General features: G+C 38.7%; 1 protein-coding gene across 7 annotated transcripts in view; it reads left to right on the top strand.

Annotated features, from left to right (window-relative positions):
- Positions 1 to 14,299, top strand: part of TNRC6C (trinucleotide repeat containing adaptor 6C) — a 109,638-nt gene extending 95,339 nt beyond the window's left edge. For 5 of the 7 annotated variants that reach the window (XM_062592079.1, XM_062592083.1, XM_062592080.1 and 2 more), the window contains 8 exons: positions 733 to 900; positions 1,830 to 2,021; positions 2,176 to 2,319; positions 5,236 to 5,352; positions 7,794 to 7,988; positions 8,976 to 9,046; positions 9,756 to 9,895; positions 11,108 to 14,299. In XM_062592079.1, coding sequence (XP_062448063.1) covers positions 733 to 900; positions 1,830 to 2,021; positions 2,176 to 2,319; positions 5,236 to 5,352; positions 7,794 to 7,988; positions 8,976 to 9,046; positions 9,756 to 9,895; positions 11,108 to 11,480 — 1,400 coding nt within the window. In that variant the 3' untranslated portion in view covers positions 11,481 to 14,299. The remainder of the gene's footprint in view (positions 1 to 732; positions 901 to 1,829; positions 2,022 to 2,175; positions 2,320 to 5,235; positions 5,353 to 7,793; positions 7,989 to 8,975; positions 9,047 to 9,755; positions 9,896 to 11,107) is intronic. The other 2 variants (XM_062592082.1, XM_062592081.1) reach the window with 1 other exon arrangement.
- Positions 14,300 to 15,315: the final 1,016 nt, after the last annotated feature.

Below are 15,315 nucleotides of genomic sequence, written 5' to 3'. Positions count from 1 at the left end.
ACAGCAGGAGTGTCAGAAGGCGAAAGAATTTATGAATTAAGGGCCAAGACTAAGAATTTTTTTATCATATTTCGGCTATCTGTGATCTACTAATGCTCATGATTATGTATCTAAAAGGATTCGGGTTCATATTATGGAAGCCTGTCAAAATTCTTCCCTAAATATCATATATATATATTGAATTAAAGTATAGTCTGAGTGATTTTATTCTCTATATTCAAGTATATACTCAATTAGTGTAATATCTCCTCTAATGAATTAATAGCTGATTTGCTATATGACTGATTAGTCAATCACTTTTTTTTTTATGTTGCTAGCAAAATAAAATGATCTGCAAGATAAAGATGTGCCAGTAAGACTTGAGGAATACTTTAGTTTAGCAATGAAATGCTGCAAATTCTTCACTAGTTTAAACATTGCATTCCAATGCATTCTTACAGAATGCCTTTTCTGGAACAACTGAAGAGACTGGCGTCATAAAAATACATTTGTATGTGTTCGGTTTTGGATTTTTTTTTCTTTTTAGCAACATCTTAATATTTTCTGAATTCATTGGAGTTGTATTGTAGATTGGTTTTCCCACAGAAGCAAAACATTCTGACAGCAGACTGAAAATGTAAATTACTACACATATATAAAAATATTTGAAACCATTAGCTAGGTTTTTAAGTCAAACTTTCTTTTTTAATCTGCTGGTATATTATTTATGTCTAATGACTTACTTCACCTTAGCTGGACTGAACCCGAACATGAATGTAAATAACATGGACATTACTGGTGGTTTGTCAGTGAAGGACACTTCTCAGTCCCAGTCTCGCCTTCCTCAGTGGACACACCCCAACTCAATGGATAATCTGTCTAGTGCTGCTTCTTCGCTTGACCAGAACTCCAGCAAGCACGGTATGTCACATGTAACCTCTGTGTCCGTTTGGCTTTTTAAGATTTGAATCACATTGGAATTGTAATTTTATTTCCTTTTCTTTTTTCCTTTAAGATATAAGTATATATACATTGAGAGGTAGGAGCACAGACTTCATAGTTTTCCAGAAGTGTTGAGCTGTTAATCCTTTTTTTTCTCTCCTGGCCAGGATGAGCTGCTTTTAAAAAACAAAACAAAACAAAAAAACACCCCCTACACACACATACACCTTCTTTCCAAAGAGTTTCCTGACATTAGTTTAGAAAAGCTTTAAAAAATGTGCTTTTAAATGCATTTAACACCTTTATCCCTATCAGCATCCAATATCCTGAGTCATTTTTTTTCCTAGTTCTCTTAGAACAGGATGCTCCGTGAACTTTACAGTATCCTGTTTTTTATTATTAGCAGCATGAAGTATTTTACTTAACAACGTTTTCTTCTCCTGCAAATAGTTGTACTACTTATGCCTGACTGCTATTTAATAATTTGTGAGAACATAAGAATGGCCATTCCAAGTCAGCCACCCAGCTAGTAATGAATATATAAGGAAGGACGAGAGCAGGGCATGCCTACAATGATATTTCTTAGTATGCTGTCTCAGCAAATTCCTGTTTACAGTCATAGTAACAATTTGAATTACTTACTGTCTTTTGGGGAGTGAACTAATCTGAATTTCTTTAGCTAACTTGAAAGCCTAGATTAATGTACCAGTGGTATACTCCACAGTTGTAATTACTAGTAAGGTGTACAGCTGCTAAGCCTTACGTGCTGGGTTTACGTTTTAATTTTATCTTTTTTAAGCTTTGAAATAAAGAAAAAAACATAATAATAAATATAGGTTCAGAGAAAATTGGATACTGAAAATCAATCCCATTCCTAAACAAAGATTTTTCCATTTCATTCATTTCAGGTGCTATCCCTGGAGGTTTAAGTATTGGTCCTCCGGGAAAGTCCTCCATTGATGACTCTTATGGCCGGTATGATCTGATCCAAAACAGTGAGTCGCCAGCCAGTCCACCTGTAGCTGTTCCACACAGCTGGTCACGTGCCAAAACTGATAGTGATAAAATTTCCAATGGCTCCAGCATAAACTGGCCACCAGGTAACAAAACACAAAGCTTTCATGTTAAACTCACATCCTTAAAAACTATTGCTGATTTTATTTATTGAACCCAATTATCTTTTGACACACAAGAAGAAATTAGAATGAAAAATTATGACCTTAGGTACTGTTGATTTTATTATTTTTGCAACAGAATTTCATCCAGGAGTGCCATGGAAAGGACTGCAGAACATTGATCCTGAAAATGACCCTGATGTTACTCCTGGAAGTGTTCCGACTGGGCCCACCATAAACACCACCATACAGGATGTTAATCGCTATCTTCTCAAGAGTGGAGGTAAACACACGTACTGCTTTCACGTCTGTTTATTTCTTTTTTCTTCTTTTCAAAGAAATTGACTTCATATATTATGGTTGTAGTATATTTTTGCATGTAATCCAGATCTGATAATGCTTCTGCCAATGAACATTCACTGAAAATCCAGAAATAGGGGACTACGAAGGCCCTGCTTTCTCCACAGGAATATGAATATTTTTATATTGGGAAAAGTTGTGAGGTTTAATATAAGCTTTCGTGATCACTGGAAGTTTTCCTACCCTGTATAATTCCTGACATTTTGTTTTGCACAAGATTTTGCTCCATATACTGACCAATCTCTTATCCTATATGAAATATTCATCAAGTCATAATACTTAAATTCCACAGTTGTTGCTGAGGCAGCAAGCTGCTGTCATACGCAATTGTTGCTTCATTAAAAGCTCAAACAGGAAAAGGAATTGGACCTGTGTTAACCCAAAAATCCTCAAAGAAAAGAAAACGAGAATTAACTTGTAAACTAGTATTTCCCCAAACCATTTCCATTTCTTTTGTCCCGGTAGTGTTTAGTCCAGAATGAAAAGGATATTCCATAAAATGATAAAGCAGCAGGGCAATGCTACTTGCCAACTAGATACACTGAGAGTGGATCAAAGGAAGGATGGCTTGATTTAATTGTGGTCAGTATGCCACAAGAGGCAAGTTATCTGAAAAGTCTGCTAGAGCACTGTAGCACGCACAGGAATTTTCTAATCAGGTTGTCAGAAGGACTTGTCAAGATTCAAATTGTGGATTTTGTTACAGTAGTTACATGAGTGGTAACAGCACAACTTAAAAATCAGAATTGTCCTTGAAACTGGTTTCCAGCTCTGCACTTGTTAACTTGGGGGAAAGTATATGGAATCTGAGGGAAAGGAGGCATGGATTTTCATTGCCTGAAATAACATTGAGTTGCATCTCTCACCAGCTTTGAAACTGCCAGAAAGCAGTCTTTATTGCTGAAACATCAAGTGTTTATGTGCAGGGGTAATGATGAATTAACTTGTAATGACCCCAGTGTACTTTAAGGAGCAGGCAACATGAAATGTTTGAAGTAATCTTTGCAGTGCTAAATAGAAAAGTACAAAAATATAATTCAGCCAAAGTTGAGATCAGATGCATCCAAGAAATGTTCCCTTTAAACCAGAAACATAGTATTGCAGGGCTGCACCTGTATGTTAGATGACAACTACTGCAGGTCTTATTTCTTTGTAGAAGGAAAATGCACATTAGCTCTATTGGTATGTAATCTACCTATGGAGAGAAGAAATAATTAAATTCTCTACAGAATGTCAGTATAGATGACCTTTGCAGTAGTAGAGGCCTCCAAAAGACAAAACCCTGTGACAAACAGTGGTTTTCGGGGTCCATAATATGCTACCTTTCCTCATCAGCTTTTTTTTTAATCTTTTTAATGTAAATAATATAATTTTAATTAAAGTATCATTGCTGAATCAGTTTCTTGATGCGTGTATAGTCTAGGTATTTGCTTTGCATAAAATCCTCTGCGTTCTTGCAAGCGCTCCTTCATATGAGATGGGGGCTTTCATGGCACGCTGCTGGGGAGAGACCATCTTCGAACACTGCACATGCTGCAGTGCAAAAATTGTATTAATGGAGCTCAGATCCACCCACAGGGCTAGGCAGCAGCTTATGCTGTCCTTGCACTGTACACTTAGAAATACACAAAACCTAAGCTTGCGTTTGGGTTTGGTTTGCCCTGATGGCTGACAAAGCTTTACAGGATCATCTGCTATGAGCTAAAAGTCTTAGTCAAATGAAATCAGAATCCTTTTCAGCGCTCTGAGCATATGATCCTCTGAATCTGGTACAATTCCCTTACCCCCAGGCTTCCAGAGAAGTATCTGCACAGGGAATAGATTATGGCCAGAGAAGACCTTGATACTTAGTTATTTTGCTTGAGACTGATGTTTTGGTGTGTCCTGTGGGGCCCAGTAAGTCTGGATAAGGTAAAGTTTGGCTGATTTCTGTTGCAGCTGAACATGTAGCCCACTTTGTTTGTTGAGCTCTCAGGGATGAGACTGTCCTATTAAGTCCTGCCTTCTACCTCAGTACATCACTCTATGTCTTTTTTCCAAAGAACCTGTCTATTTTTATTAGTTGATTAAAGATGTTTCAGTATCACTATATGTCTAAGCATGTCAGTAATGAGAAGTCACCTGAGATACACACTTAATTTTTGTTGGTGGCTAGAGAGAATGCTTCCAGCTCTTCTGATCTTTATAACAAAGATATTTTATTTTATGTTCAGCTTCTTTCATTTGCTGCCAGTAAGGAAATTGTATGTATGCTTAGATAGATCCTCAGATTGTAAACGATTTACCAAGATGGTTTCAGACTATTTCCTTTAATGTTACTAGTTTGGGAAAAGATTGCTAAAATATATCCTTGCTTTATCATAAGTCTGCAAAAAAATAAAGATCTTTGTGGGCATTAGAATGTAGAAGTGCTTACCTCCAGTAATTTAGGACAAGTCACCCGGGTAAGAGATTAGTTTATCATATACATATATGCTCATCTGCAGTTACCGTTGCTCAAGTCAGCTGGTAAAACATCTTTGTAAATAATGCCTATTCCTTGAGACTAAACAGTTTAATTCTGATATTTTAGTCATGCATATTAAAGGAAATTCAGGATTTGTCTTCTGCACAGGCACTAATACGTTTGCCACTGTGGCAGCTTTCTTTTCTTTTCCACTAAAGACTTCTGCTTCACTTTATCATGCTTTCTATAACATTTCATTCCTAGACTTCAGAGACCAGGCTGGTTAAGGAAAATAACTTGCGTGGTTTGTATTTGCACATAATAGATTTGCTTATGTCACACCAAACATCATTATGCCCATCTTTCTTAGTTGCTTCTTTGCTGGTTCTGCAGGGTCATCCCCAACATCATCTCAGAATGCCACGCTGCCTTCATCGAGTGCCTGGCCGCTTAGTGCCTCCGGCTACAGTAGCTCTTTCAGCAGCATTGCATCCGCACCTAGCATTGCAGGTACGAAAAATGGCCTTTCTACTTTCCATTTCTCTGCATTCTGAGAAAAGGCCCTAGAAAGCGCTCCTTTCCAGTTACTACGTTGGTGCTGCTATAGGCACAAGTTTTTTTTTTTTCTAAGTCCTGTGGTCGGTAGGCAGCTCATCGGTGGTGAGCATTGTATGGTATGCTTGGAATTGTGCTAAGGAAAAATGTGTTTATTCCACGTGGTGCCACATGCTGTCACTGTGGGTTGGCATGTAGATCTCTTAACGACCGTTTCCAATGCAACTTTGAGGGGATGTGTTCTGTTCTGTAGGACCTCGGCAATAACACTATTATTAGACCCTTCCAGTAAGAGCTGATCTGAAATCATTGTTATTAAATTCACTTTTAAAAGCAAACCATCTTTGACTTGGGAAAAAGTTCAGTAGTACCTCAAGGAGGTACTCTGTAGAGGAGGTATGTTTGCTTGCTTTTTTGTTTTAGAAGGCTTCCTAAAGAACGGGTTTATTTTGTTGGTGTGTCTTCTTAGTTAAGTAGATTAAACACATGTTTAAATGTCTTTAAATAGTCAATCCAAAGCCTCGTGCATTCTTATACGCCTGAGCTTGCAGATGGTCTAGATAATGTGACTTGTCGCAGTCTTTTTAGTGAGCTGTTAATTCTGAAGCTTCTTTCTGTAAGTCACAAAAACTTTGGTTGCTAACTGGCTACCTGAATACCTAATTTGTCCCATTATAAAATTGTGCAGAGGCTGTTGTATGGATTGTATTATCATTTTTGTATTTAATCAAAGAAAACCCTCCACTTTGAATAGATGAAGCTGCAACCTTCAGGTTGAACTGCAGAATGCACTTCATTCTCTCAGAAAACAAAAAGCTTTTGTTTGAAATGTTTTACTCCAGTGAAAGCAAAGAAAATGAAAGCGGTGGCTTGCTTTTCTTCTAACTGCTATGCATTTCTGCTTTATTTGCTATTATTTTTTGCACTCTCATCTAATCTTTGTGTTAACCCCGTGAGAAGTAGTGGCATAGCAACATTTAATCTATGGTAATGTGCACATATCATGCATTGAATTGCAAGCTGAGCTGCTCTATGAGTTGTAAAAATTAGGCTTCCTCCTTCCCTTGCCTTCCATTTTTTTCTCCTGTTAATACCTCAGTCATCATTGTTAAATGCTTTTTGCTGCTACAGTCTGCAGAAAGACAGAGGACTGGTTACCCTCTCTCTCAAATTATTATAATTCAATATAAAATCATTGAGTTTAGATTATATAAATAGATAAGCAGATGCAATTTTTGAGTTTGTACATGTATAACTGAGGCCATGATTTGGATTGGTAAATCAGGCTCTAGGGCTGCTAACAAAAACTCTTTGGCTAACTTGCAAAGCAGTTAATTGAAGCTTACTCTGCCGATTCAGATCTGATTTTAAAAAATTTCACAAGTCAGTTTTGCATCTTGAGCTTGGGCAGACCAAGTCCTTCCTGCAGCCGACAGAAAAGCATTGAGCCAGCGTAAACACAGCAGCAGAATATCTGCTGTCCCTGCCGGCTGCACGTGTGATGCTGCTGTAGTGACAGTGGGAATGTGCTATGACAAGGCAACTGGACTCTCCGAACATGTGTTGTTACAAGGAAGAAAGGCAGGGATGTGCAAGTCCAAAGGTGAAGTATTTCAAAGGATTTTGTTTCAGGATCTAGATACTGACTCAATTTTATGCGCGGCTCCGGATGCTGAATTGTACTTTTTATTCTCATGTTTGTCTCATGTTGTTTTTTAAAGCTCTGATTTGACAGGAAGAGTAGTAAAAGGATTAAAATATTGATTGGAGAAATTACAAACTGAACAGTAAAACTTCACAAAGGTTGGCAGATTGGGATGTGATCTACTCTTCTGAAGATTTCAGTTTTACAGAGAAAACTTGAAAAAAGTGCATCTGTCACTTTCAATATTCAGAAATATTTTGTTACATATAGAATTTTAATATTGTATCAGAAGAGCAGTCACATGTGCTGGTTTCTTTATATTAGATGAAATAAGTTGTGTACAAGAAGTGATTAAATGCTATTCAACCTGTGAGAGAGAGAATTTTGAAGTTTCATTTTAATTTTGATGAAATTAGAGTTCAAATACTTAAGTCTCTCCTCAGATCTTTTTTCTGGTATCCAGTCTTTTATGAGAAAGAGAAATAGTAGGAGGTAGAAAAGGGCAACTGTATAATAAATGGAGCAGGTATTATTAGATTGCTTAAATACTAAATTATTTGAAAATGTAAATACTAATATAAGTAAGTTCAATGTGAATAGGATAAACATCACTGATCCGCTGCAGAGTGCTATTCCATTTCTCTCCTACAAAGATGGAGAAACATTTGATGCTGAAGCTTGACGATTACCCATTCCATTCAGTTTAACTCTTGTTGCTAATTAACAATACACACTTTTTTTTCTGTTGCAGGTAAATTGTCAGACATCAAGTCGACGTGGTCCTCTGGCCCAATCTCCCACACACAAGCCTCCTTATCCCATGAACTATGGAAGGTACCCAGAAACACTACTGCTCCGACAAGACCTCCTCCAGGCTTAACAAACACCAAGCCGTCGTCTACTTGGGGTGCCAGTCCACTGGGTTGGACCAGCTCTTACTCCTCCGGTACTTGTGACTTCTGTATTTTTTGCGAATGCCATGCCTTCATTTTGTAGTTCACTTCTATTCTTTGTGTTACAGTGGGGAGGTGCCCCATAGTTTTGTATTAGGCTGCAAGTACTTGAAGTTCAATACAAGCAGAGTGTATCTGTTTCCAGGATGGAGCATGCATTTGTTTATTTTACCTAGGATAAGTTGTAAACGAAAGTGTCTTCAGTCATGTGATTGTATTAGTAATTTTACCAATGAATTACCAAATAATTTCACTCCAGCTAGGATTTTTTTTTTCCATTTTCTGAATTTTAAAAAATTTCTTTTGGATACGTTTTGTGTCTGCTTTTCCTCATCAAAGCCCCACCTGGTGGGCAGACAGTGCTGGTGCCAGGATTCTCTCTGGAGCCCAAGTGTGGTCGCCCACGTGACTAAAGAAGTACTGCGGTTTTTCAAAGGCCGCTAATAAATGTCAAGCCTGTTCAGTTTCTCGTTGTAAAACCCCAGGCTGAAGTAGGAAAAGCAGGTTTCACCGCTTGTATCCTAGTGTCTTTAATCAGAACATTGTCAGTGCAGAAATAACTATTTTGAAAATGTCATACACAGTAATGTATCGTTGGCAGGACAGCAGAGTGCTGCAGTGCTGTAAAAAATCTTTAATAACAAGCGGCAATCTGAGCTTAGGCATCTGAATAGCTTTTAAAATGTTTCTTCTTGTTTAATTCTACTGTAACCTGACATAGCTGCATCCACCATTTTCTAATAGCTATTATGGGAATGTGAAAAATGCCACAGATCTTTTAAGTGTAGCAGAAGTAGTAGCTTTTTATTCCCCAACCTTTCATTCCAGAGAAGACAGTAAATGAAGGTGTGGACAAACTGTTGTTAAATTTGTTTTCAGTAGCAATTGCTCTTGCTAAAATGTGGCAATTCCAGGTAAGTTTCCTTGTTGCAAAGTGCTCTCCATACCCATGGCAAAATGTTTTGTTTGCAATTCTGTAGGTTCTGCATGGAGTACTGACAGCTCAGGAAGAACAAGCAGCTGGCTGGTTCTTCGAAACCTCACACCCCAGGTAAGCACAGTTACACTTAGCTAGTTATGAAAAGAAACCTGTCATATTTAAGAAATGGCGAGAGGAATGCTTATCAATACTTGTCAATCTTGGTCATTTAGTTTGTTCGAAAGGAAAACGCATTATTCTGCATTTGTTTTGGATGTCTGCTACAGGGAATCTGTAAAGCTTTTACAGAATGAATGAAATATGAAGTTTATGATTACGTAATTAGTCATTCATTGTACAGTATATGTGTGTGTAAGTTTGGAAGTGAATGATATCTTAAGGCAGATTCAGGAAATCTGCATTTCCTGTGGGTTTTTTATTTTTGTCTTTAAGTCTGTCAAAGCCTCTAGTCCTCCCCATGGTGAGGAACATAAGCCCAAAAGCATTGAATGTAAACATCTAAAATGATTTAGAAGAAAAATAAGTTCTATTTATGAACAATTTGTTTCTCCTTTGACTTATCTGTAGACTTTTAATGATAAATATAATTAATATCACCTAAACTGGGAAAATTTGTGCACTGGACTATAGAGGAATCTTGAAAAGACAGGATGTCTCACCTCTGTGAGGACAGTGATCAGTCTGTAACTAAAATGATCTTGTAGAAAGATATTTTTTCTCTTTTTTTTTTGTGTACTACTTTTAGAGTTGTTCGGTTAGCAAGTGTGGCAAGTAAAATCACAAAAATGCAAATAACCATTTTTCCTCCCTCTCTTACCAGATCGATGGTTCCACACTGCGGACACTGTGTTTGCAACATGGCCCTCTAATAACATTCCACCTGAACCTGACACAAGGGAACGCTGTGGTCCGATACAGTTCCAAGGAAGAGGCAGCCAAGGCCCAGAAATCTCTGCATATGTACGTTTCTGCCCTGTCTTTCCTTTGTTATGAGGCCAGTTTTATCTCAGAACCTGTTTTCTTAAGAATTTGTTTGCTGGGATTCACAGCTGATCCCTAGGTAGTTCAATCTGAATTTTGAAATTACCTGATGTGAGAGGTGCACAGAGGAATAAAGTAATGGCAAGCTGAATATATGTACACTACCGAGTGAGAGGTCATTACAATAATAGGTATTCACCGTTAATACTGTGCTCGGTAAGGGTCTGTCACCTCTAAGACTTCTGCAGCAAGGATCTTCAGTTCTTTAGCAATCTAGACATTCCAAGCCAGCAAAATAGGGAAATTTAACTTAATTTTATATGAAAAGGAATAGAACAATTGGTAATTACAGAGCCAGAGCCCCTTCAAACATCATTGGTGCTTGCTTATAAACAAGGTTTTATTCCAACAAAAATGTAGTTGTTAGTATTTATGTTCTGAGTTTCATGCCATGCAGTGGTGAGACTGAACTAGAAAATCTGGTGGATAGTCCTAGGTGGCTTTATCTTCCTTCCCCCTCTAGGTTGCAAAATTAAGAGTAGAAGAAAAGCCTGGAACAATACTGCACCCATTCCATAGTCATGTAGGTGCTCTTGTGATACAAACGCAGAGAAATTAATTTTAAATATACTATTAGAGAAAAGTGAAGTTTCAAGAAATAAAAAAGTGAAAAAACATTCAACTTTGCAGGATGAGGGGTGAGTTGCATTGAAGCATGAGTCAGTTTTCAGAGAACAGCTATTAGAAAGATCAGCCAGTTGGTTTTGAGTGTACCTTCAAATAAAAATGAGAATAAAGATTACAAAAGAGCAAGAAAACGCAGAGAAGAGTAATATAACTGTATCTTGAAAAGTTAAACATTCTTTGTGATGGGATAAGAAAAAAAGCTTATTCTTCTGGCTTGTTGGTTTTAACACACACAGCAAATGCTTGAATCACTTGCAGGATTTAAATACTAAAATATATTCAGGGAGGGCAGGTTAAGGTGAAGAGAAGAGCCGAGGCTCATTTTGGAACGGAAGTGCCACGAATTGGTCGGCACTCGTTACCGATAACGACGGTCCTCTTGCAGCTCTGCGCCCGGAGAGCCTCCCGCGGACGGGTGCGGTTAGCAAACAGCTCAGAGAGCTGCAGGTGTTGCCGGAAGCGGCGGCGCCCGCTCAAATTTTGTTGTTTTTCCCACCCCGCTAGGTGCGTCCTGGGAAACACTACCATCCTGGCCGAGTTCGCCGGCGAAGAGGAGGTGAACCGCTTCCTGGCGCAAGGGCAGCCGCTGCCGCCCACCTCGAGCTGGCAGTCGGGCGGCGGCGGCCAGGGGCGCCTGGGCTCCGGCGGCGGCGGCGGCGGCGGCCACGGGCTGGTGCGGGGCGACGGCGGCGGCGGTCACTGGCCGGCGCCCTGCCTGGGCGGCAAGGGCAGCAGCGACCTGCTGTGGGGCGGCGTGCCCCAGTACTCCAGCAGCCTCTGGGGCCCCCCCAGCGCCGACGACGGCCGCGTCATCGGGAGCCCCACGCCGCTGAACACGCTGCTCCCCGGGGACCTGCTCAGCGGCGAGTCCATCTAGGAGAGCAGACGCCACGCCACGGCAGATACAATCATCAGCACTAAAGGAGAAAACAAAACAGAGCAACAACAACAAAAATAAATAAAAAAAATTAAAAAAATCGGAACCCTTTCCAGTCCCGGGCTTGGCGAAGAATCCAGCTTTAACAGATCGGACTGGCAGCCCTTTTTTTCGTACCTCTGTCCAATATCGAAGATGAGACTGCAGAAGCCCTTGTGAACTGTTAAGGCAACAGTATGGGCAACTTTTGGTCAGTGTCCCATGCTAATGACAGGTTTTAATTTTTTTTTTCATGGCTTTTTTTTTTTGGTTTTGTTTTGTTTCACATTGTCTTTTTATGTTCGTACGGTGATATTTTACAAACCAAGTATAAAAGCTGCTTAGAATAGGTCTATCATGAAGGGCACTTTTGAGAAGTTGGGCTGGAAAGGGTTATCTTGTCGACGCGGGATGGGGAGGGAAGGGGGGAGAGAAAAAGCCTATTTAAAAATGAGCCTGTGACTATTATGCACATTACCAGGGGCGAACCCAGTAATCAGAGAGAGTGAAGTGTGATATTTAGCGCTGGTACAGCAGAGGAAGGAATCCGAATGGTAACTATTGACTGTACAGGTTGAACAGGGGGGAGGGAAGGGGGGGGGGTCAGGGTATCTATCTCTGTGTCCACTACTCCCATGGATCTGCCTATGCACATTACCCTTGTTTCATTACTTTTTTTTCCATGCCATTTTTTTTAATCCCAAAAATCTAAAAAGTTAAAAAAAAAAAAAAACAAAAAAAAAAAAAACAAAAAAAAAAAACATATCAAACATGCAAATACTTGAATCCAGCAGGCCAATAACAAAATGTGAACACTTTCTAAGTCTAATTATTACACTTCCAGGTTGGCATCAGTACACAAAAAACAGGCTCTAAGATTTTTTTTTTTTTTTTTTTTCAATTCAGACTATATGTTTTGTTGGGACAGACGTGTGTATGTGCGTGTGCTTGTGTGGGCGTTTGTACGTGTGTGTGCGCGCACCCATGCGTGATTCAACTAAAAGTGTGAGTTTTTTCCTTTTATTCAGTATATGCTTTTTATTTGCTCATTGGTCAAATGTTTAATTGTTATTAGCTTCTAACTTTGCACTGAGTGTCCGCAGCCCTTCTTGTAGCTAATCCTGTAATGTTAAAAAGAAAAAAAGGAAAAAAAAAAAGAAAAAAAAAAAGAAACAAACTGATAGAAGGGGCCGGCGACAATTCACGTGTAAATGTTTACTCAAGGACTCTTATCGCATTTTAAAAATTACAGTGTGTATCTCTGGAGAATAATATGTATATCTACCTTTAGCGGCTTTTTATTGTGGACTAATGCAAGAAAATTATTACCGGAGTATTGCACCGTTTTTTCCATTCGGAATATAAAGTTTAAAAAAAAAATACTCTTGTTGAACTGTGGCCATAGATAAATGTAAAGAGTGGATAGTTCCCTTGCAAGCAGGAACAGAAACAAGCACTTGGACATAGGTTTTGACTGCTTTTGGAGGAGCCAGGAGTTTTGGCTCCCACCTGTTTACAGACCTTTTTTTCTCCTTCAAACTTTAAAATAAAAAAAAGGAATTAAAAAAGAAAAAAAAAGACAAAAAAAAAAAGACTTCCATCGTAAAGAAAACTATTTTCAGAATGAAGATATGCTACTTCAGAGCTCTGGGATTGAACAGTGTTGTTGTATTATTCTTTTCTTTGCCCATTGCTGTGTACTATTTTTGTTGTTGTTTTCCTCCTCTTCGTCAAAGTGGCGAAAACTTTGTGATCACTATCTTGCACATGGTGGAAGATGTCTCAGGAAAGCCGGGTTTCCCGAGGAGCAACTCCACACCATTTCATGTATTTTTAAAACCCAACTCCTAGCACTGAAGATATTATTAAAAAAACAAAATAAAATAAAAAAAGACAGTAAGAAAGAAGAAAATACCTAATCTAATGTGTAGCAGTTACATATTTACCAAATAATGGACTCAAAAGAAATAGATGTTTGAAGAGTGCTTTATATATTAAAAAATTGCTTTATGTTTAAAAAAAAAAAAAGATCAATGTTTTGATTGTTTTGAAAGGAAGAAAGACAATGGAATAACATACACTTCAAGTATGTTTTAAAAAATTATATGAACATTGTGCTCCCTGCCTGCTTGGATCAGGAAACTTGTGCATTACATTTTTTTTTTTTTTTTTTTTGGAAAATTAGCTTTTTAATGGTTTTATCAGATTTAAAGGGTCCTGCAAGATTGCAAATTAACAAAAGCTGGTTTTATAGAGGATCATGAACTATGCACAAACTGGGTTCAAGACTTGTTTTCTTTTTCTCAAGTTTTAGTAGTGTATTTAGCTGAATAACCTTTCCTCAGAGTAATTGCATCTCATTGCCATTACACGCCTCCTACATATATATTTTATATATATATATATATACACACACACACTCTTATATAAAATATGTATGTGTGTATGTGCGTGTTTACATACAGTTTTCCATGCTGAAGTTTAGCATTGAGTTGTAGAAAAACTCCTGATATATTAAAATTGGAGGTGAAAGTTGAAATTTCTGTTTAAGGGTTTACGGGGGGTTGGGTTTGGGGCTTTTTTTTTTTTTTTTTTTTTTTTTTTGCCTTTCCTTTTGGATTAAACATGTCTGTAACTCTGAGATTTAAAAAAAATGTGGCTTTTAATGTTATTTCTCCTCATAGAATGTGATTGTTAACATGCACCGAACGTTGCTTTCAAGAGTACGAAGATTCTTTGAAACTTAATAAATTGCAGTTTTTTCTTGGCTGTTCAAATAATGTGTATTTTTCTTTTCTACAGGGAATACTAAAAATTTTTGTTAAATCTGATGAGATATGTCACGGAGAAAGTTTAACTCTTGTAATATTAATACGAGTTTAGTGTACAGCCAGGCAAATCCCTGCTGTAAGTGTAGCCGCGCACTTCGAATATGTGCTTGGTGTTGCTGCCTCCTCGTGAGCTTGTACCGTTAATGCTTTGCATATCACGCCCAACAGCACGATGCATAAAAAGCAGTAATCATTTCTTTTTTGTTGGTGTTGGAACGATGTTTTTCTCATTTATTCGTGTCTTTCTCTAACGATATAGCAGACGAATTGTTAACGCTTCGAATATTGAGAGCCCGGAGGCTGAAGGTGGTGGGTCAGTCTCCCACTCGGTCACCTTGTGTCCCCTCTCGTTTTCTGGACCTAGATGTCTCTGGATCTAAACTGCCATACCAGTTAGACCAAATTTTTGTGAAGTGGGCAAATAGCCCCTAAATAGGGTAGAAACACAAAAATACTCAGATGTTTGGCCTTTCAGGTTTTGAAGTTGAGGGAGATGCTTACAACTAGCCTTAGGCGCAGGGCTGAGGCACAGCGAGTCGTGGAGGGACCCAAGCTTGCTCCGTCTTGTCTAAAGATGAACTTGGTTGTCTTCCTCTCACCTCCATGAAACCAGTTCTGTATCTCTTACTGGCATTATGGCGATGTCTACTAGAAGCGTGCGATTTGTACCTGCTCTGATCCCAGGTTTTTTGATGATTAACAGTTTGTACAGTGTAACTCGTTCCACCTCGTTTGAGAAGGAAAAAAACCTCGCATCAAGACCTGGATTAATAAGGAAGTGGTTTGCAGCAGTGGCTGCTCTCCTAGCAGCGTGGCTTCAGCCCGGCTCTCCGGCACTGGCCCATCCTTTCCGTCACCGGGATCAGTGCCTTATTAAACTCTGATAAGACCAATCCTTAGGAGGAGGGAAGAAATGAACTGCAGAGTTTGTGGTTTGCCAGTGTATATGATACAGATGCAAGTAA

This window comes from Rhea pennata, chromosome 19, assembly GCF_028389875.1.
Source record: "Rhea pennata isolate bPtePen1 chromosome 19, bPtePen1.pri, whole genome shotgun sequence".
NCBI classification, from domain to species: Eukaryota; Metazoa; Chordata; class Aves; order Rheiformes; family Rheidae; genus Rhea; species Rhea pennata.
Note: the sequence above shows the minus strand (reverse complement) of the source record. Positions and strands in the feature narration are given on the sequence as shown.